Genomic DNA, 23,467 nt, shown 5'->3' with positions numbered 1-23,467 from the left:
TTCCAGAGCAGGCTGTGACATCTCTTCTATATTAACCTTGATGAGTTCAAAGAAAACCGCCTTCTTGCTCAGCAGGAACCGAGGCAAACACCGGAGCGGCCCGGTCCGGCTGCTGTGGAAACGGGATCAAGGTAGCGGCACGGCAGACACCAGCGCCTTCCGCCGTCAGATGCCCTCCCTGCTACCGGGAGCCAGGAGAAGCGCCTGGCCGGGGGCTCCCGCTGTCCCTCTCCGCTAACGAACGCCTGCCGAGGCGTCTCTACCCCCGCTCGCTGCTCGCCCCCCAACCCCGCCCGCGGGGCCTCCGAGCCAAGTGCGGGTGGTGGCAGCAGCGCTGCGCCGGCTTTCTGCGCCGGGTGGCTCCGCTGGCAGTTCCCCCACCGTACGCCCCGTGTGGGCGGGAGGGTTGTCTGTCGAAGCGCAGGTTGCCGTGGCTGGGAGCTGGGGAAGGGGAGGGAGACACGTGTGGGGTGCAGGAGCTGCCGGTGAGCGGTTACCCCGGCTTGTACCTTTCACCGTTCCGGACGGAGGGGAGGGTGGTCTCTCCGACCTCACTGCTCCGCCAGGAGCGGGGTCCCCTCCCTCCGCCGCTGGGGAACGGGTGGAGGGACGGATCCAAACGGACCGAGAAATGAGGGGGGGCCCCGGGGGCCGTTAAAGCGAGCAGGCGGCACTGAGAGGAGATGACAATTAGCCTTTAAAAATGGCTGCTTGGAAGCTGTCAGCTGGGACACGGAGTGGTTGTTAGCCCTCCTCTCCCACCCTTGTCCCGCCTCTCTTCCCTGCAGAGCTAATAACGAAGAAGGGATAAGAGCTCCTCAGCACCCTCCTCACTGTTGTGTCCCCCCGCACGTTGGTGCGGGATGCCGTAGCGGCTCAGGGGCCCGGCCGCCCTCACTTCCCATCTGACTGGCGAGAGGACGGCTGCGCCTCCCTCCTCCCCGCGCTCCTCCTCGCTGCCGCCTGCGTGTGTGCCGCGGGCAGAGAGACTACAAAGGAGAAGGGGGAGCCGGGGGGCTACATGATCGAAGGGGGTGCGGGTGTGCGTGCACGCCGGTGGGGGGCATATTTGGCGAGGAGAAAACACAAGGTCAAGAAGCAGTTCTGCTCCTCCATGGAAGAAGACCGGAGCGATGAGCCCTGAGGAGGACGACGAAGAGAAGGGGCGGATGGTTGAGAGCTGCCGCTGCGGGGCTTTCCCTCGGGAGTGACGGGGCGCAGAAGGCTGAAGGGGCCGGAGGAAGGCAGCGCTGCGGTCGGGAGGGGAGGGAGCGAGGAGAGGAAGGCGAGAAGGAAGCGGGGGGTTTGAATCTCCGTGGCTGGATTATTTCTCCTCCGAGGAAGCTACCCCTGCCCGGGGTGCGCGGGCGGCTCAGCCATCGCTGTCCGTCGCCGGCCGCGCCTCGGCCCATGGCCCCCGCGGCGAAAATGGAGCTGGGCAGCCCAGTGAGGAGAGTGGCAGCTGCCCCCGCGCCCCTGGGCGCCTGGAGACCCTTCCCCTCCTCTTGCTGCTGCTGCTTCTTCTCGCTCCTGGATGTGAACAGCTGGCTGCTCTTCTACGGCTTCTTGTACCTGGCCCTCTATGCCCAGGTGTCCCAGTCCAAGTCCTGCGACAAAATCTCCTGCTTCTCGGGTCATTGTGTCAACTCCACCTGTGTTTGCGACCAGGGCTGGGTGGGCGACCAGTGTCAACATTGCCAGGGCAGGTTCAAGTAAGTCTCTGCGTATTACAATGCCCTTTTTCTCCTTCTTGCACCCTTTTCTGTCGTTTTCACTTTTCCCCCTCCTTTTTTATTTTTTCCCCTGGGGGTGTGTGTGTCTGCTGTGATTTTGTTCATGTGTGGTGGAAGTATGTGACAGAAGTTAAGAGTGAAACAGTCTCGTCCGCCTCGTGGTGCCTTCCTCTAAGAACGCAGGACCCAGTCCCCCGATGGAAAACTGTACCTGCTGGAAATTGTGCTGCTGGAATTAGGCTGCTCTACTTGCCGGGAACTGAGAGACAGGGAGAAATCGGCCTACAGCCGAGCTGCTGCCGTCCGTTTTGGAAGTGGTGTGAAAATGATGTGCATTTCATGGGGCAGCCCAGGGAGCAGAAATTGTTAGTGTGTTTGAAAGACGTTCTCCTTCTGCATAGAGAAAGCGTTTTGTTCCTTTCAGTCTTTCCCTCTTTCAGCTGTTTTAGCTAAGTGGGCATTAGGGGCATTCAGGCTAAGACACGTAACTTAGTGAAATGTGCATCACTCATTGCAAAGTTTGCAGGAGAAGAGCGCAGTAAATGTAAACCAGTAACAGATTTTTGCGACGGAATGATGGTCAGTGAAGCTAGAACTACCTTTTCGTTCATAGAAGTGAATGTGATGCCGACTCATTGATCAGTAAGATGGAAGCACACCCTGACACTTGCTTTTCTGTATGTAATGGAAAAGAAGACTTAATTTATAGGGCTGTCACTTTCCCCCCACCCCCTTTGGTATTGGTATAAAGACTGACAGTGAGGAATACTGTTTGCTGTTATTTCGCCATATAACCTTGGACAGGACATCTCGTTTCATTCCCTTGTAAAACATCTCTTAAAAAGTGGAACTCTATTATGTATATTGACATGTACAGCTGGAAAATGTTTTCTAGTTAATAATGTATTGGTGAAGCTGACTCCTACAGAATTCGAATTCTGTCTTTGGCAAGTACTTTAATAGGCAGAAGTATCAGTAACTATGGGGTCTTTTAATTGTGTTTTAAGTCTGTTTGTTTTTTTCCCTTTGGAGTACTGGAAATAAGCTACGTAATTTACATCTCGTAAACATTTAACCCGAGGTCACTTTTTAGTAAATAAAAACTAAGCCCAGTAACTTGTGAACTTGTAAGTTGAGTAGCTGGGAGTCAGACATGTTGGCTGAAGTGATGACATGCTGCAGAGGAAGAAGCAATTCGCTGATAATACCTGGTGGATTATTCTATCAGGGAGATTACGACTGAGCTGTAAAAGTAGTACAAGGAAAATGTAAATACGTGTTTTGTGCATATGAACATGGTAAAAAGATTCTGAAGTTGGTCGTTTGTCACCCGTGTGTACTGAGGATTTGGGTTTTGTCCTGCTGTGAAACAATAGGTGAATCGCATAGTGATTGAGAGTGAGGAGAGGAGACCCAGGTGAATCTTCTTTGTGTGTGAGGATCTGCAGGGAGCAGACTTGCAGAGCTATTATTTCCTTGCTTTAAAGAGATAACTTGTATCCTTTGTCTTGATGCTACTCACAACAGACCCTAATAGTGCAAGGGCTAAGGCAATTTTTAGTTTCTTGCGTTTTCAAGCTTATTGTGAACTAGTGTATTCTCTGAATGGTTACTGGAGCCTTTATCCAGCCCTTGTGGGTATTTTCTTGATTATCTGTTAAAACATTTGTTTCCTTATATTGGTGGTATTTGTCGAGTGAGGAGGCACAGTGGTTACATTTTCATGGCTGGTAGAAAGTTAATAATCCATCCCCACCTAGAGGAAGTTCTGCCTGATTGTTGGAAGGGCACTTCTTCAGAGCTAAGCTAATACAGTTGTTAATCGATGCACTGTTAGGAGTTTTGGTGGAATCAGAATAGATTTCTCATTAACTCCTCTATCGTCTTTTGTGCTTAGCTTTAGTGATGACAGTGATGCTGGCATTGTGATTTTTCTCACAGGAGTAAGCTGTTTATATTATGTTGGGGACCTATTTTTGTTACTGAGGACACTTTCCTAGTGGTATCTTTGATAGCTCATCTTTCATCTGTATTTTTAGAAGCAAAATACACTCTGCAATGAAAATAAGCATTTCAGGATTTAAAGCTTTTCAAGTCCTGCGAGTTGGGGATGGCATGAAATATGTTAGTGTCTTACAGTGCAAGCAGCAACTCAGAGTGGTTTTATTTTGAATCTTGAAAGTACAGATGGGACTTGAATGGGTGATAAGTCAAATATATGTATTTCCAGGAGAAGAACTGGAGCAGGAGTTGTAGTCTGCCTTATGGTTGGGTGATGCAAAACCTTTTCTTACTTCTGTGACAATTGATGGTTTGGCTATTTATCATGGAACATTTGCATATAGTTTGTGAAGTGAGAGTGTCTGCTTCATACATAAGTAGCCATTGCTGGACTTGGGCAGCAGTAGTACTTTCATCTGACCAGTGATGCTGGATGTGTATAACTTCTGCAGCAGCTGTTTCTGTCAGTAAGAATTATTATTAAGAATGCTTCAGAACGGTTGTAAAGATTGAAAAGTGTTTGGCTTATTAGCTGCATTATCAATTAATTTATGGGTTGTAGGTATGATCTATACAAATGTAGACAGAGCCTTGTGTGTTATTGTAGACATTGTTTCTTTAAAGTTTCGGGAGTTTGAAGTGCCTGGGTAGGTCTCTGCTATGCAAGAGTGAAACTGAGCTTTGAATGGTGTAAATTGCACATATGTAAAACCTGTTTTCTACTACTAGATTATTTGAGGAAACATTTTTAAGGGTATGGTTAAAAGACTTGAAAACAATGGGGTATTTATTTTTCTTCCTATAAGTGAGGTATGGCTATTTTTGCCCATCTGGGAATGAGTGGCTTGCATTAGCAAGTGTCAGAAACATTACGGTAAGAGGAGTAATCTACCTAGGTGTAACCTGGGACCATTAATTCTTTGGACCATTAATTCTTTGGTGAGAGAGATGTGGTATTTTTAGCTTTGTTTTCTAGACTGATAACAATGTAGCAGAGAGGCATCAAAAATAATTGATCAATCTTAGTCAGCACTTGTCAAAATTAATTGACAGTACTGTGGTAACCTTGCCTTTTCCCTGTAGAAATACTGAGTAAGTAAACTACTTTTCAAATGTTGCCCTTGGCTGGATGGGAGGGGAAAAATGAGCAAAAAGATCCTCTAGCACTTAAGGCTCTTCTTTTTACGGACTTCTATATTTACTCCTTGTATTGTGAAGCATGTGGTAACTCATTATATAAATGGAAGTGCAGTTATTCTTTCTTCGATGTGTTCGTATCCATGTCAGTGACTTTTCAGAGTCATCTAAGCCTCATCTGTCTGGCAGCAAATTGTTTTACTCTTAAGTTCAGGATGGATTTCTAAATGTGCAATTCTGATTTATTTCCTTATCTTTCAAATATTTTCCTTTTAATTTTGTTGTTTCTCCTTCCCTTTTGCTCTGAGGGAATGCAAAGCCTTTATTTATTTTGTGCCAGAATAAAAATTGTGAAATTTAGTTATCAAAAGAGAGAGGAAAGGAATTCTGTCTGCGTGCTTACAGGAGAGAAGGGAAAGATAAGAAAGCCAAGGGGGGAGCAGGTTCTCCTTCTGTAGCAGGAGGACAAGTCCCAAGATGTAAACAAAACCAGGAACATAAAGGCAGTGTCCGGTTTTACTCTGATTTATTAAGGAAGTGGAGCTTTTAATTCTACATTTGCCATTCTTTCTTCCCCTATCTTATACTTCTGAATTTGTTGACCAGTTACAGTTTTTTGTAATGATGTAAGAGTGGGCAGAAGAGAGGGAAAGGCTGCCCAAATCAGTTGGGTTATGAGACTCCAGGGAATTCAGGGATATGGACATCATGAATAGCTCAACTGCAGGGAAAGCTGCACTCACAGCTTCTACATATTTACATGTCAAAATCAATCAGTCTTGGGTTGCAGCACTACAGGAAAATCGGTTTCATTAGCTTTGCTAGTCACAAAATGACTTTTTTAGAAGGAAAAGAAGTTTCCTTCAGGAAGATGAGGTTACTCCTTTCTCTAGCTCTGATTTATACATGGGTGCATGGAAGAACATGAAAATTAAATGGCTTTTAAGTTGAATTCTTGACTGAAAGTATCCAGTCTTGTAAAATACTGCCTTGAAAGTAGATTGTGTCTTCAGGTTATTGTTACTTGATACATATGCCAACTGGGACTGAAGCTAACAAAGCAGGCTGTATGGGATGGGTGAGCACCTCTGACTACCTGCTTCAGTTAATCTATTTTGCCTAGTACTAGATACCCAGTTGTTATGGAGACAGAGCAAATTCATCTGTTTGATAATTAAACCTTGTCTACAGACATTCTTACTGCACTTATGAATTACCTCCTGCATGGTCTCCTTAATTTCTAGAGCTCCTATAAAGGATTTTGTGTTCTTCAAGGATAAAACAACTTCTAAGTGCAAGAACCTTCACAAGTGAAATGTTAAAAGGTTATCTGATTTTATTATTCCAGGCAAAATCTTTAATTCTGTCTAAAAATGAATTCTGCTGTGTGCAGAATGACTCACACAAAATGTCCTTAACTTGCAGATTATAAATAAACAATTATGGTGTATGAGAAATAATCTTTAGGGAGGAAACAAAAAGTTGTTTCTAGCTGCAGCCAGTTGAAGTTTATGCTGCTGTTAAAAGGGGCAACTTTATGCTTCATACTTCTTTTTGATTACAGCTCTCTGCTTCTTATGTAAGCATTAATATTCCTGCACAGTTGAAAAGTACCAACAGGAACATATCTCCATGCCTCCCAGGCAAATATTAGAGAGCTCACTTGCCTCATATTACTTCACTTGTGTAAGTCTCTTGCTGAGCCAGAGGAGGTATCAGGAATGAGCAGGTGTAGATGAGAGAACAAAATTGTCACTTCTAGAAGTGGTACAGAGTTAGCTTGCGTTAACTTCAGTGTGAAAGAACATCACCATTAAGCTGGTTCTACTTCTGTCACCTGGGATTAGAGCTTGATTCAGGCTACCAGTTGCAAAACTTCCTTTGTCTTCAGCATGGCTTGTGTCTGATTAAAGGCATATGCATAGTTACTCTTACTGACATCAGTAGAATTGTGCAGGACACATTACACCTGCAAATTGCCTTTTCATATGTCAACATGTGAAGGTTAATATAATAGTGGAAACATCAGTGATGACGATTTTTATCCTTATAAAATGTGATCTTAAGTTGATTTCAGCAATGGTGCTCTGAAAAAGACTTCTAAATTGGTGCTGTCAAAAATTTTAAATGCAGTCATAATTCATAGGGTAAAGACAGCTAAAATTTGTAAGATTTGAATTGGAGAATGCTTTTCTTGTTCTGAAAGGTAGAAGCATAACACATACAACCATACCAAACTCCTACAAACTAAACAGTCTGCCATCAAAAGTGCTTTTTGGAGGGAAAATAATCTTTGAAAGCTCAATTATTTTTTTATTAATGTAGTTGTTGCTATTGCTTAAGACTTTCTATATAGGATTGTTTAAGCTGGAAAAGACCCTTTAGGTCAGAGTCTAGTCATGAACCTGACATTGTCAAGTCCATCTGGATGCTGTTTTATGGGTTTTCACAGAAAGGACTACAAACTAACTTTCTGATTACCTATTCTTATGTCTTGTCTTATGCAGGCTGTAGGGTAACTCTGAATTCATTCCTGTTTGCATTGAACACATGTTTAGAAAAGCATCTATGTGTGCCTGGAAATGCTTCCAGTGACTGAAAACCCAGTACAGACTTGCAGAGTTCTTTCCCTTGATTAGTTATCCTTGCTGTTTTCTATAACCAGCAAGACCAAATGCATCATTCTCCTAATTCAGAAAGTCTAACTTAACTTAGTTTTTGTCTCTGACTTTTGTTTTTGTTTTGCTTCTTTTTTTTTTCCCCCCTGCTTTTTCATGTTTCTCCTGTCTAGAGTCAGACCTTAATTGCAGAGCCCTCAGTATGTCAGGACGAAGTTCCCTGTGTGGATTAAAATATTGTCACCTTCTCTTCACTGAGAATGGAGGAGTGTTCCTTGAGTCATCTCAATGTAAAACAAGTGTTTCCATCCTTGATGGCTCTTTTGGTTTTTAGCCTTCCCTATTGTGTCAGCTTTCTTGAACTATGAATGCTAGAACTAGATGCTTGTCTTTTGGTAATGGTTATACTGGTGAAATGCAGAAGCAGAGAAAGTGCTCCCCTGCTGCCTGGTACCCTGCTGTGTGCAGCTGCAGAGAATGCTTGGAAGCTTAGTACTGTCCTGGCAGCTCGCTCTGGTTTTCTGCCTTAACAAACCTCTTTCTACCCTTGTTTAGCCTGGAGAAGAGGGGGCTCAGGGGAGACCTTATTGCTGTCTACAGCTACCTGAAGGGAGGTTGTAGCCAGGAGGGGGTTGGTCTCTTCTCCCAGGCAACCAGCACCAGAACAAGAAGACACAGTCTCAAGCTGCACCAGGGGAAGTTTAGGCTTGAGGTGAGGAGAAAGTTCTTCCCAGGAAGAGTTGTTGGCCATTGCAATGTGCTGCCCAGGAAGGTGGTGGAGTCACTGTCCCTGGAACTGTTCAAGAGAGGGTTGGACATGGCACTTGATGCCATGGTCTAGTCATGAGGTCTTGGGTGACAGGTTAGATGATCTTTGAGGTCTTTTCCAACCTTATTGATTCTGTGATTCTCAAACTAGTCTGTGAACTGAATGCAGCCACCTGTGTTTGTGGAGACACTTAATTGTGGGGCTACAAACACATATGTGTTTGGGATGGAGCAATGCTCTTTTAGAAATGCTCCCCTTCAACCCAAGCAATACATAATTAACAATGTAGAGAGTCCTTTCCTCTAAGTCTGAGAACATCTGTGGGACCATCTCAGCACAAGTTGGGCAAAGGGAGGGCTCATGGATTTTTGTAGTCTAGTTTGTTTGCAGACTAAGCAGTTTGTTACTTAAGCAAGTAAGTGTGGGAACAGATGGCTGATGACCCTGTTAGGCCTTCAGACAGCATCCAAAGGCTGGTTGCCATTGCTATGGCTGTGTGAAAAAACTCAGTTGTATCAAATGTATGCTTCAGTCTATCCATAAATGCCTGTGCCTGTGACAGCATTTAATACTTCTTAGGTTTTAAATTTAATTTGGCAAATAAATAGTCTCACACATTATATCTCCTTACTTTCTTAAAAGTAGGCATGATGGTCACATTTTGGAAGGCATTACCATAATTCATGTCATCTTTTTTAAATGAGTATGAGTACTTTTTGAGATATCAGGTAATTGCCTTTCTGCTTACCTTTTACAGTCCTATACCTTTGGGCTTTTTTTCCCCCCTCTCAATTCAGCAATTTAACATTTTACTGTCATCTTCTGTAGTTCCCTCCTCTTGAATTTCTCCAGTGCATCTCAAAATGGTACCTGCTTCTCCAGCTGTAGTCTGACCAGCGTAGCAAGCAGAGAAGGATTATTTTATGTCTTTAAGGCAGCCAGTTCTCCTGAATGTAGGTAGAAGAATAACTGCCTCTATGCATGCTGATTTGTATACAACCTGTAATTCCATGACTGCTAACTTCTCCCACAGAAGGAGCTAAATGGTATTATTCCAGTTCATCTTACTGGGGTTAATTATGTCTACTGAAGTGTAGAAATTTGAATTTATTTTTGCCCCTTCAACTTCTTTTTTTTTGTTTCCCCAGGCAGTATTAGATGGGATCAATGGTTGCATGATCTGGAACTGTATGGAAAGTTTCATTTATAATCACTTTCTAAGTAGGAAAAATCTATGTATGTTTGTAAGATCACAAGCGTTGTCTTGAGAGTTGGTAGCTGCTGCCTGCACCACGTAGTGAGAAATCCTACTTAAAGATCAATGAACTCTGCCAGAGAGGATGAAATTCCATTTGTGTGTATTTATCAAGTTCTTTTTAAAACCCTACCTTTTCCATCACAGGCATTGTTCTGTTACTCAACTATGCCAACAGGTTTTTGAATTACTGTTCATGTTTGTTATTCATTCACCTTACAAATCAGTAACATAAAGTCAGTACTTAGAAAAATTAAAGCCCGAGTGCATATATGTCAAGGTCCCCATCATGGCAGTTGCATCGATTTTGTACACTGTAATGTAAGTCATAAAACCACAATGCCATTTTTTTTTGGTGAGGGTTGAAAAGAGGCAGTTGCCAGACATCAGCATTGCCCACTGGAGGTGCAAAGTTTTCCTCTTCCTCAGAGTTCTTCTGTCAAGTCCAAGGGAAAATTACTGACGTGCACATAGAAAAGAGCTTGCTACTTTGTCTGCATATAGAAAAATGTTCCTGTTAGTTTTTCAGCATCAGCATATGTCAAAATACTCTATTTTTAAGAGGAATTTTGCGGTGAATTTTGGGTGCATATAGGCCTGTGAGGTGAAGAACAAGCACAGCAATCTTGCTGCAAAAATGGTTGGGGCATTTTTGTGGAACAGCTTGATACAGAAATGGAGCAAATAGCACTACTGATACTGTAGCTTCATAGCGTGGGTCCTGAAAAAAAGTCAGGATTGCTTCTTTCTTCAGTGTGTTCTTAAGAGTATGTATACTCACCTCTTTTAAAGAGTATTTGTAAGGCATAAGTATCAAACTGAAAAAATCAGAATGCTGATTGCCTTGAATCTAGGATAAAAAACACCATTTTCTCTGCTGGTATAGAGCAATTTTACAGCTGCATAAGTGAACCCAGATTCTGGAATAACACAACTTCTCCAGAGAGAGAAGCAGTACTGAGAGGTCTCAAATCTAAACCCCAAAGTTGAAATTAAGACAGACAGCAAAGCCTAACAGAATCTGGTCTGCCAAGACACTAATACAGCATGAGGGAGAATAGCAGAGTGCAGCCACCATGATAAACCCTTTAGGAAGCTGACTGATGAGGGAGGCAGCAAGGAAAAACAGCTCACTGCTCAGAAACTTGTCATTAAAGGCATTATTACCCTTCAGTGGATTCTTAGCATTTTTGCATAGAGATAATTCATGCAATATAACAAGAAGAAAACCACACACAGGTTTTCAACAAATTGCTTGGATTGTCTTCAGAGAAGCTACTCCTTGCCTATAGCTCTCATTATGCCACCATTCCTCCTCTACTAAACATCATATGTATCCATTAGGAAACAGGGCTTTTTTTTCCCCCCTTTCTCTTATGTTTTCCAAATCACCTCATTCTGTATCTGAGAGATGAGCAAAACTAGATGCTTGGACATTGCAGCTTCTTTGTTGAATGTTGGTACCCAAGTACACATATTTTCCTGTAAAAATGATTTTCCTGAGGTCTCCTCTGAAGTCAGAAAATGCTTTCTAAATGCAAATGATTCCACTTAGGGGAGAGGGAACATGGCTGTTGTGCTACATTTCAAGAAACCCAAACTACTGAGCACTATACCACCCCCAATCATTTAGAAATTATCAACAACTATAAAAATAATTACCTAGTCTTCCACAGATGGACTTTCATGTGATGTATGTGGAAAGTTTCTGTAAAACTGAGCGGATTTGAGTCAATCTGCAGAGTTCAGCAGTGAACTCTGTGCTGTCTACAGAATTGCTTCACCAATTAGCAGTACAAATCTTGCCAATGTTTTCCAGGTGGCAGTGGTCCTCTTTATCTCAACTCGGAAATCCATGCCTTCTAAAATAGCACAATATCCTCCACTGACCCAGAAAAAATGTCAAGAAATATAGCTTCCTCCCTCTTATCTGACATAATGCACACATTTGGTATCTCCTGTTTTAATGTCATGGTTGAACAGAATCATATTCGACAGGCATCTACTCTATCAGAAATGCCCAGGCGAGTTCATAGATGCCATTGAAAACGCTGCCTATAAATAGGCCTGCCACTGTGCTCAATACATTAGGTATTGAGAGAATATCAAGTTGACATTTGATAGAAAAAACATGACCTCATACATTTCTTTGTGTAACTATGCCATTTAATTAGGGCAGCAAATGCTACTTTATTTATAAATTCCAAAAGGTTAAGAAGCTGTATAAAAATAATTCCTGCTTTGAGCAAGACACAAACTACCTGAAGTCACTGCCTGAAATCCTTGTGCTCAGTTTCATGGCATGGTTACTCCTTTTCTCAGAAAAAGAGGAAGGTTTGAAATACTCAGAATTCTGACTATTCCATTGTGATTCAGAAGAAGATTAACAGCGGTTCCAAAGTTTTCTCATGTATCCATCAAGATAAATACTGTTAGAGGAATTACAGGAGTATCTGCCCAGAAGCAAGGAGACACCACATTGCTGTAACATTTGACAAAGACAAGAGTTAGTTTAATCATAGTGCCATAGTATCAGTCAGGGTTGGAAGGGACCACAAGGATCACCTAGTTCCAACCCCCCTGCCATGGGCAGGGACACCCAACACTAGATCAGGCTGGCCAGAGCCTCATCCAGCCTGGTCATAAACACCTCCAGGGATGGTGCCCCAACCACCTCCCTGCACAACCCATTCCAGGGCTTCACCACTCTCATGGTGATGAACCTCCTCCTCACATCCAGCCTGAATCTCCCCACCTTCAGCTTCATTCCATTCCCCCTAGTCCTATCACTACCTGAGATCCTGAGAAGTCCCTCCCTAGCCTTCCTGTAGGCCCCCTTCAGATACTGGAAGGCCACAATTAGGTCACCTTGGAGCCTTCTCTTCTCCAGACTGAGCAGCCCCAACTCTTTCAGTCTGTCCTCATAGGAGAGGTGCTCCAGCCCTCTGCTCATCCTTGTGGCCCTTCTCTGGACACATTCCAGCACCTCCACATCCCTCTTGTAATAGGGGCTCCAGAACTGGACACAGTACTCCAGGTGGGGTCTGACCAGAGCTGAGTAATGGGGGAGAATCACCTCCCTTGACCTGCTGGCCACACTTCTCTTGATGCAGCCCAGGATCTGATTGGCATTCTGGGCTGCAAGTGCACACTGAGAGCCAAATTTGCCAAGATAATAAAGAAATAAATAATGGAGGAGGGTGGGGTGGGGTGTGGAAACCCAACACAACCCCAAACAACAACACAACCACCATAGTCTGCCAGACTGAAGTGGTTCTTCCACTTATTTTTTTTATCCTACCACATTAATATCGTTACCATTTAATTTAGAAAAGTTCTGTACTTGGACATATGATGTTACTCTAAATACAGCCAGAAGTAAGACCTTACGCCTATGTTATCCCTGGCATTTAGAATAGAATAAACCACGTTGGAAGAGACCTTCAAGATCATCATGTCCAACCTATCATCCAACACCACCTAATCAACTAAATCATGCAAACCATTTAAAACAAACAGAAACCCAAAATCTCCCCAACAACAGAATTACAGTTGAGGTTTCTTTTAATTGCTAAAGTTCTTTTCTCTAGGTTTTATTTTCTGCAAAGTAGTCCCCCTCCATTTCCAGAAGTAATATGGCCAAGTCTATTTTCTAACATATTATTTACATTATTTTGTTAATCTTTTTCCACTTCATTTCTGTTGCCTAAAATAGATTTCAATCCAAGTGGGTTTCCCATCAGATTGTCTACAGGAAACACAAGATGAACATGAGTGAAGAAGTTACTTATGAACTTTTATGTGTTTGTGTATAGTCTAAGCATATGTCTATATACTGAGTCATATATAAGCATTTTACAAGGCTTCTATAATTAATCAAATGTGCTGCAGTATCTTAAAATATGGGACACAAAGCATATAGACAATACAGAACAAGGTACTTGGCAAAAAGGTAATGCAGTGTGCCAGTTTTTCACTGTTCATCACTGTAAATCTCATTTTCATTTGTGACCTAGTTCAGGGTTTTAACTTAAGCTTCCTGAGGTAACAGCCAAATGCTCTAAATCCAGTGTGACACCTACTCCTAAATTTCTTATTGTCTATGTAAGAGAAGTTTCTAAGAAGTACCTGTGCTCAACAAGAAGCAGCTATTTTTACCTTTCAGTCATGTAGATGGATTAGTACCTAGCCATCAAATTGTGTGTTTAAGGACAGAGTTCTTCTGACAGTAAACTGTCTCCTACCATAAGGATGCAAGCACCACTTCTCACCAGCTGGATTGATTCTGAAATTATCCAAATGCAGTTAACTTTGACACTCCAAAGGCAAACAAAGACTTCAAGTACCTCTGCCCAGGGAGGTGGTGGAGTCGCGGTCATTGGAGGTGTTCAGGAGGAGACTTGATGGGGTGCTTGGTGCCATGGGTTAGCTGTTTAGGTGGGTTGGATTGGTTGATAGTGGTGTTGGATGATAGGTTGGACACGATGATCTTGAAGGTCTCTTCCAACCTGGTTTGGTTTATTCTATTCTAAATAAAGTTTATTCTTAGCATCCCTAAGGCTACATGAACAGAAGTGTGTTTCATGTTACATTATTTTTCCTTTGTTTGGTTTTCAACGTTTCCATTCAGCATCCTCATTCTGGTTTTTGGTTGGTTTGTTTTAATATATAGAAGCAGTCAACTCCCTCTCTTCCACATCTCCTCAGCACACATGCTGCCTCACAAAAGGTTCCCAGCCCTGGAATATGACCTCAGACAGTGGAACTGTTAAGATAAAAGGACATAATAGTTCATCAAATAACTTAATTGATTAATAAATTCAAAGGGCTGGTTGCTGTCTAGGTTTCAAGTACTGTCTTTTAGATAATTACATAGATAATCACTTACTTTTTGACTTCTGTGGCTATAGTGATTATCAGGACATTATTCATACAAAGCACTTCCCTCTTTTTGCTGTAAAGAACTGGAATAATGGCATTCAGGTCTCTGGGGTATTACAAGGCATACCCTGTTTGGGGATATGAAAGATTCTTGCTAGCAATAAACCCGCATCATTTTAGAACACATAATTCGTGGCAGGTGTCATTTCACTCGCATTTTCTGCTTGGCTTTAATTCATGAGTAAGTCATAACACTGTCAGTAACTTGTAATGCTCCCTGTGGAAGGGGATGAAGAGCTATCAGAAAGGAAAGACAACAATATTTCAAGTCCTAACTATTTCAGCTGTCAGTTTCATAGAATTGAGCATTTCACACATTGGTAGAGGGAGGTTTGGTTTTGTTGTTGGGTGGTCTTTGTTTCTTGTTTGGATGGGGTTTTAGGTTCGGGTTTTTTTTCAGAGGGAGTGGGGGTATATGTTTGAGCCTATAACCTGTTCTGTATTTAAATGAAACACCTTCAGACTTAATGGAAATACTATATTTTAAAATTACAACATGTTCTTGCTGGTTTTGGTTTTGACCTTCTAGGCTCTCAGTTGAAATGAAACAGCAAGAACAATGTGCAGATGGCGATGAGAAGTGTTAGAAGACAGGGGCACACAGGGAACTGTTAACAGTTGCCAAGCTAATTGCAGCATACCGTTTACTGACCTGTTAACAGAAGGCCTGCTAATGCAATGACCTTTCATCTCCATTGTACACAGCTCTGGTGAGGCTCCATCTTGAGTATTGTGTCCAGTTTTGGGCACCTCCATAGAAGAGAGATGTGGAGGAGCTGGAGCAAGCACAGAGGAGGGCAATGAAGCTGGGGAAGGGCCTGGAGAATAAATCTTTTGAAGAGTGACTGAAGAAACTGGGGCTGCTTAGCTTGAAAAAGAGGAAGCTGAGAGGAGACCTCACTGCTCTCTACAACTACCTGAAAGGATGCTGTAGAGAGGTTGGTGCATGTCCCTTCTCATAGGTAATTAGTGACAGAACAAGAGGGAATGGTCTCATGCTGCGACCGAGTAGGTTTAGACTGGACATTAGGAAAAGTTGTTTTTTTTCACAGCAAGAGTGGTAAGGCATTAGAATGGGCTGCCTAGGGAGGTGGTTGAGTCACCAACCCTGGATGTATTTAAAAGTTGTTTGGATGTGGTGCTTGTGGATCTGGTTTAGGGGATGAACTTGTAGAATAGGGTTATTGGCTGGACTTGGTGATTCCAGGGGTCTTCTCCAACCTGAATGTTTCTGTGATTCTCCAAAGCTGCTGTAGTGAAATATCCTGACAATTACCAGTCTGAGTTCCTGCTGAAATAAGTTTTAGTCTGCCTTACATAACAGAGTAAAGAGCACAACAGCAAGATACACACCTACAAAGCCAGAGCGAGCTCTTATGAGGCTATTCATGCTATCCTTATAGGGCTATCACACAGCACACAAGACACGTTGCCAGCCTGTCTTGTCAGTGAGAGGATGTAGAAAGTGTAGGACCATCTTTCATGAGCAGAAGTTCTTAGGATTGCTCCTAAGAGAACAGGCTGCACTCGCTTCCATTTCAGAGACTGATGATCTAATTGCTGCTATGAAAGCTTTCAGAGCTGCTACTGATCTTTTCTCACTCAGTTCAAGCACAAGGCAGAATACATGAGAAACAAAGACCTACTCCTCATTTAGACAGTATAAACAAACTCTACCTGTCCATGGAGAGTGTCTTCCAATGCATAGAGGCCAAAAGTCAGCAGGAATCAAGAAAACCATATGCTGAGGTCTAATCCCAGTAAATTAGGCTGTTGGAAACAAGTAGAGGAAAAGAAATGAGATGGCAAACAATGACTCCAAAATAGGGTCAGAAAAGAGCAGTGGCGTAAGGCTTAGAGAAGTGGTGCTGATTTAGGTAGAAAAATGCATTAGAACAGAGAATTGTTTCAAGGTAGCTGAATGGTTAGGGAAAATGAGAATGGGTTGATGCTGCACCTTGTTTGGTCTCATGAACTGGGTACCAAAGGAGAAGTGCTAGCAGTATGCTCTCCACTGGTGATGCTGTGGTAGAAGCTTCCCCTACTTTCAGTGGCTGTACACTGAAATAGAATCAGGAAAAGTATCTTTTGAGTATGTAATATGCCAACTTACAAACAGGCCATCAAGTATGCCAGGCAGCATGTAACTGCTTCAACTGTCAGTTAGTTATTTCTTGCAAGGTATCAAGCCAGAAATCTTAATTAGCCTGGTCTCCTCACTCAACAAGCCATCTAACAGTCAAGCACAGGGTGAGTTTCCTGGCATTGATGTAATTTCTACAAAAAGGCCTTTCAAAGATACATCAAAAAGAGAGTAACTATTGCTTTATTTGATTGGCTTGAAACTTGAATACATAGTGAATTCAGAAAGAAGTGCACTGGTTTGCATAGAGAAGAGAGACATCTGAAAGTATTTAAGTGAAGAAAGATTATTATTGCAGCAAGGATAACAACTGAATCCACTCCTGTTCAAATAAAACAGGCTTTCCTTGCCTGCATGACCTTACCTGCACTGCTAGATGATTCCTTGAGTACCTTTTCGCTCCACTATTCCCTGGCATAAGCAGTACCTTCTATACTGTGACTAATTCAATTATAACAAACACTTTGATTGTTTTCAATTAGGAGTAAAGATAACTTATTTTTTTAAATGCTTTGGATACTTGGCTTTGCTTTTGAGAAGTTTTTGCTATGAGTAAGAATAAATGAGCAGATTTGACAAACTAACAAAATCAATTCTCCTTCTGAAGCCTAGAAAACTACCTAAACTTAAAGGAATGTTCTTAGCTTTTATTGAACAGATGAAAATTCTTCAAATATTCCTTGAAAGGTTCTGTGTTGCCAGCATGATCTGAAAGCAGTATTCATTCAGAGCTTTAAAATAGTTTTTGAATCCAGATCAAAAGAAACCCTTTACAACAAAAGAAGCAAGTCTTAACGTTGCTTTTATTCAGTTGTTTGTGGACTAGAATTTGGTGTTTGTGCTGCCATCTCACATAGCTCAAGACTCTGAAGTTCCTATTGAGCTGCTAACATTGATGCAAAACTGACTCAGTCTTTATCAATTCAAAAAATGATTTCTAAGGAAAACAGCTCCAAGGAAGAATTCACAGAAGCTTAATAGCTTAATATCAGCAGCCAGTCAAGGAAAGGTATATTTTGCTTTCCTTAAACTTTCAGCTGACCTTGAAGCTTTTCAATACTTTTGCAATACATGGTACAGCAAAGTCTTCTTTCAACATGTAACTGTTTCCAAATCAAGGTCTTGTCAGAACCAGAATGTTACCCATATCAAAACAACTGCAAGCAGAGTTATGGTCAAAAGAGCATTCCATGCAGTTTCAGGGAAAAAGCTACATCACCTGAAAGCAGAGTTGAACCTCAGTTTCTGATGGAGCTTCTGGTTCTTGCTACCCTTTTGGTAGACCTTACCAAGCATAAGCATCTGCTCAGCAATGCTTACAAACAACAACAACAAAGATTAAAAGTTGAGGGGGTGAGGGGAAAGAAGAGGTTGTAGAGTAGAAAGGCTGAAAAGAAAACTATATCCAAGTATATTGTCCTGCACAAAACATAACAAATCTCCTTTCAAGATGCACTTCTGGATGCATTTCCAAATGTGCACATCATAGCCAAAACAAGCATTTTTTTTGGCCTTTCCTTAGTCACCAGAAGGTGCTCTTAAATCATTAATCTGAGCTTCAATCACTCCTGACCTCAGCTCTCTAAGGACAGCATTACGCATAGGAGTGTTAGTAGGTCATTATACTGGAATATATTACAGTTAAAACAAATCTCAAACTAATTCTTGCATGGCTCATTTTTCAGTAGGGAAGCTAAAGGGTTATCAATCAGCCTCAAAAGAGCCAGAGGGCTTGTTGAGTCATCCCTCAAATAAGCTTTTATTCAAAACAGCAGAAAAATAAAACACATTTGTATGGATGCATACTCTTCATCAAAAAGAAAAAAATAGCCATAGAAAATTCCAAAGGGAGGAAAATGACTCCAGGCCTAGACATATTTTTCAGTGTCTCAAAATACACAATTAGGAAGCTGATATTTTGTTCATTGCTTGAGGAGATGAAAATTTAGAACTTGAGACTTTAAAACAGACCTATTTTGGTAATCAATTTAGAGGAAGGAATGCAAGAAGAAGCAAGTGTTCAAAATGTGTGGCAGCCTAGTTCCAGCGGCTAATTAACACTGAGAAAGTAGACTGAGTAAATTCATTATATACCCTTGTGAAGAGGTGTTTTTTTTTTTTGATGTGTGAATTTGCTCACTTTGCCCACTGCTCAAAAAAAAAATAAATCCACACTTGCATTTATACTTTAACATGCACATTTACCCAAAAATAGGTGCCAGACATGGAGCAGGCTGTGCAAAACAACCACCAGCCGGCAGAGGCAAAGCAAGGCACAATCCTCTCAGTTTAGGAAGGATGTTGACTTGCTGGAGTGTGTCCAGAGAAGGGCAACAAAGTTGGTGAGGGGCTTGGAACACAAGTCCTATGAGGAGAGGCTGAGGGAGCTGGGGCTGCTTAGCCTGGAGAAGAGGAGACTCAGGGGTGACCTTATTGCTCTCTACAACTACCTGAAGGGAGGTTGTAGACAGGCAGAGGTTGGTCTCTTCTCCCAGGCACCCAGCAACAGAACAGGAGGACACAGTCTCAGACTGCACCAGGGGAAGTTTAGGCTGGAGGTTAGGAGGAAGTTTTACACAGAGGGAGTGATTGCCTGTTGGAATGGGCTGCCTGGGGAGGTGGTGGAGTCACCATCACTGGAGGTGTTCAGGAGGAGACTTGATAGGGTGCTTGGTTGCATGGTTTAGTTGATTAGGTGGTGTTGGATGATAGGTTGGACGCGATGATCTTGAAGGTCTCTTCCAATCTGGTCTGGTCTATTCTATTCTCTGCAGAGGTTAGGTTATTTTGCACCACCTCTAATCCAAACTGAAACTGATCTCCTTTTCCCTGGATTTCTGTGACCAGGATGGAAGCCAGACACGAGATGTAATATGAATGGGTTGACGTGGTCAGCACAAGTAGGCTCAACCACCCAATCACTTTGGGGAGTTTGGAATCAGATTCAGTGTGACAGTAGGCTTAAGATCATCTCCTAAGTGAAGGAAGTGCTGTAGTTCAGATTGATTTTGTCTTATTTCCTCCTCCTCAAAGAGCTAGTGTAATAAAATAGCTACTTTTTAAACACCAAGTCCAAAGTTATCTGTGTATACATGATTACTGTGGCTTCTTCAGCCTGGATTTTCTGAATTGTCAGCCTAATGTTGGCTTTTGCATTCAGTTAGAAAGTAAATATTTGCTTACAAAAGTCACTGGGAATAAAAGTTTTTAATCCCCATGCATTTTAAAATGCTTTTTCTTGAATCAGCTTGAGGATCCAAGTCAGAGACGTTCTTAGGCTGAAAATCCATTTACTAAGGATGGGATTATACAGCACATGTATAGAGTACTCTTAGGGAATTTAAACTGACAGGGCTGCTTTTAAAAGCTTTCAATTCATAAGTGAGATTTATGGAAGTATTTACTCCTATTTCTTCAATTTCAATACATATTCTATACAACCTCAAAAGCCTGGAGGTCAAAAACTTTTACTAAGCTTAAAGAAAGGATCCAGTCCTTGTCTCAGTTGCTTTGGCATAAATCTGCAAGAGTGGTTTTTGAGGGGTTTGTTTGGGTTTTTGGGGAGTTTGTTTGGGTGTTTTGTTTCCTTGTTTTTCTGTAACAAAGAGGAGGTAAATACTGTATTGTTGTTTCAGTCATATGCTATCAAAAAATCTTTCACAGCAGAATGTATCCACTCTTCACATAATAAAATCTCAGTTTAGAATAATATTTAGGCTAAGATTGCTGTGTGGAAGAGAGCCAGCTTTACTGAACACCAGCCTCAGTATATACTCTCTGTCAATTGACATGCACACAGAGAGCCACCCTTCCTGCTCTCCGTCCCTAGCAATGCCCTGAACATTTCACTTCTGACATGAGTTTGCAGGTATGCAGCCTGCATATCTTATGCATAAGACATGGCAAAGCCCAGCCTCAGAAACGTGGAAGGCTCTCAGTTCTTTTAAGCTGTAGCTTTGAACATTCTTCTCATTTGTGTTTCTACCACTTGCTCAAGAAGAGTGGTAGAAGAACATAAGAAACTTTGCACATGCCGAAAAGGGAAAGAGGGATCCTTTAGGCAGCAACTGGAAACGCTGGGCTGAATTATTTCACTCAAGTGGGTAGTGAAATTGCAAATAAAAATATTTAAGACAGAAAGTATTAATCTTCAGAAGTAGATTAAGCTACTAAGCAGACAACATATAACTGCACAGGGAAACGTTTTAAGCAAGCTTTCAGAGCAATGATGCATTTGTATAGATGAATAGTTTCATGTATTGCTCCTTATTTTGCATGTTATGGACAGCCATTCAGATTTGTGCCACTCACCTGTGTCTGGGTTTCCTCAGCACTACACTGCAGCTTAGTCTGCATAAGAGATTGATACATGTGCTGTATATATATGTGCTGCATAAAGTAAGTTGGATTTGGGATTTTTCTCTTTTATCCTCTTTTAACTGTGTTTGTTTCTCCTGATGTGACAGGGCAGTGAGCAAGGGGTGTTGTGTGAGTTGGATTTAACCTTAAGGCTGTGGGAAGGAATGGGCTGAGAGCTGCTTTTGGTTGGGATATTCCAGCCAGAGGTGCATTCAGCACTGGTGTGTTGAAATGGTGAGAAGGTTGTGGTGTTGGTTATTCTTCCCCATGCCAAATCCTCTGTATGAGAGAGGTTTTTCAGTCTGAATAGCCTGGGCAGGTTGTCCCCCTGGGGTGCCTCAAGAAAAGGTGTCTAGCAGAGCTAGGGAGGTTCTCCTCCCACTCTGTTCTGCCCTGGGGGAGACCACACCTGCAATATCTCTGTCCAGTTTGGGACTCCTAATTTAAGAGAGGGAGCATCTGCTGGTGAGAGTCAAAGGGAGGCCATGAGGATGTCTGGGGGACTTCAACATCTCTGGTATGAAGAAATGCTGAGAGACCTGGGGCTGTTCAGTCTTGATAGAAGACCAACAGGGGATCTGATCAATGTCTATATATGGTACCATGGTTTAGTCATGAAGTCTGTGGTGACAGATTTTATTTGATGATCTTTGAGGTCTCTTCCAACCTTGGTGATTCTGTATTCTGTGTGATATGCTAGATAAGATATGGGCCCAGATTAGGTCAGTAACATCTGCCTGCTTCAAAACAGGAAAGAACCCTCTCTAGTAATGCATTTAATACATTGAGACAAGTGAATACTGGGACAGATGAATATATCATAAGAAATCTCTAAGTGGCCACCTGCTAACCCACAAGAAAATCAGGTGGTGGCAACATATTGTTACGTCACCAGCACACAAAGATCAGAATGCATTCTCTTATGAATAAGGTTGAGTAGAGTCCTCATCCACACAGTGACCTGAAAATAAAACTTATAGATGAATTCTAAGTCTGCCACATTTGTATTTTAGAGTTTTGGGAAAATCTGTAGATACTCAGCTCTGCCATGAGGATTCTAAAACTTTGTTAACAGCTCAACTGCCCAATGTGCCTTCATTAGAGAAAAGAGACAAATCAATGCTGAATTAAGAAATAATTTCATTTGAATATTCATGAGTGTATGATAAAGAAAGAGAGGGGAGGGAAAATGATTAATTTACAGGTAAAACAACATACTATCTTAATGCCACCTGAGAGACCTGGAAGAAATACTAAGTACACCAGAGAATTGTTGGACATTTAGAATTTCAGACCCTTCACTTTTTAAAATGTTTGATTCCCTCAGCAGATGAAGAGACAAGAGTAAAGATATAAAACATGCTGGGCTGGAAGGACATATTTTAAAATCAGCAGCCAGGGACAGAGTTTGCAGACAAGCAATCAAGTGAAGAATGATGGTTAAAAAAGAAGAGTAGTTGTTTCAATTATTTTTGAAAGCCTTGGTAAGGAGAATAATTCAGTGAGACACCGAAGGGGTAGTACCCATAATTGAAAGTCGAGAGTCAAGAGAGACCTCTAATCATGAGAGTCAAGAGAAAAATTTCAATGCAATGGCACAATCAGTGAAAGCATGAGATTAAAAATAAACAAACCACAAAGCAACCTCCTGAAGGACACCTCTTTTCCAAAAGCAACAATGTCAAAGGCAAATAAAAAAGTCATATTAACAGAGGGTGGATGGCATAATTTAGGTCAACACCGAAGTCCCAATTGCACCCATCATTAAGCAGAGGCCAAAAATTGCCCATCTCCAAGATTTGCAGAGGTCAACATGGAAAGAAGTGCCAAATACAGCATCTATTACCTGTTGACTCATCTAATCGCATCTGAATAGTCTTTGCTTTCCTTGTTTCAGTACCAGAGCCTTCCTAAAAAAAAAAATTACAAGGTTAAAATAATTTTCATATTAATTATAAGATAAGGTGATAGAGACCTTCTGTAAAAACCAGACTGCCTTTACCTGCAGACTGTCATAGATCACTTACAGGCTGCAAGCTTTGCAAGAGCTGTTGCTTCCAGCTTTATATGGCAAGGCTTAACAAGCACAATATGCATTCTCTTATACATCACTGGTATTGCAAACACAGATTTCCACATGGGAAGCATGCTGCAAATGGGAAAAAATGTATCATGCAAGCGGGCAAATTGGCACCCTAAGGATCCAGAAAGGGATCTCTTAATTAAAGGGACTCTTATTAATTAAAGCAAAAAGGTAAGGCCATCCTAGCCCTTTCATCTCAGAGCAAAGGTGGACATTCTTGCTGATATTTCATTAAACTGGTGATGAAGGGTTACTTTCTCAAAGCAGTGATTTGGTGAGAATAAATCCAGAGAGCTCTGTATTAAAAAAACACCAAAACAAAACCAAAATCAAGGCTCAAAATTCAGTTCCCAGCAGATGCTCAGCTGCTGTCCTTACCTCAGTTAGCAGGAAGAGCTATTCCCTGGTTTGTCCACCCAGTAGTAGTA

At 42.0% G+C, this 23,467-nt stretch overlaps 1 protein-coding gene across 2 annotated transcripts in view; it reads left to right on the top strand.

The window, feature by feature from the left end:
- The first annotated feature begins 799 nt into the window (after positions 1 to 799).
- The window catches only part of ATRNL1 (attractin like 1), a 618,199-nt gene continuing 595,531 nt past the window's right edge, over positions 800 to 23,467 (top strand). For both annotated transcript variants that reach the window (XM_068139299.1, XM_068139300.1), the window contains exon 1: positions 800 to 1,712. In XM_068139299.1, coding sequence (XP_067995400.1) covers positions 1,411 to 1,712 — 302 coding nt within the window. In that variant the 5' untranslated portion in view covers positions 800 to 1,410. The remainder of the gene's footprint in view (positions 1,713 to 23,467) is intronic.

The sequence above is a fragment of the Melanerpes formicivorus genome, unplaced genomic scaffold (assembly GCF_026170545.1).
Source record: "Melanerpes formicivorus ecotype bairdi unplaced genomic scaffold, bMelFor1.0.p_v2 SCAF_6, whole genome shotgun sequence".
Classification (NCBI taxonomy): Eukaryota; Metazoa; Chordata; class Aves; order Piciformes; family Picidae; genus Melanerpes; species Melanerpes formicivorus.
This window is presented reverse-complemented; position numbering and strand designations above follow the sequence as displayed.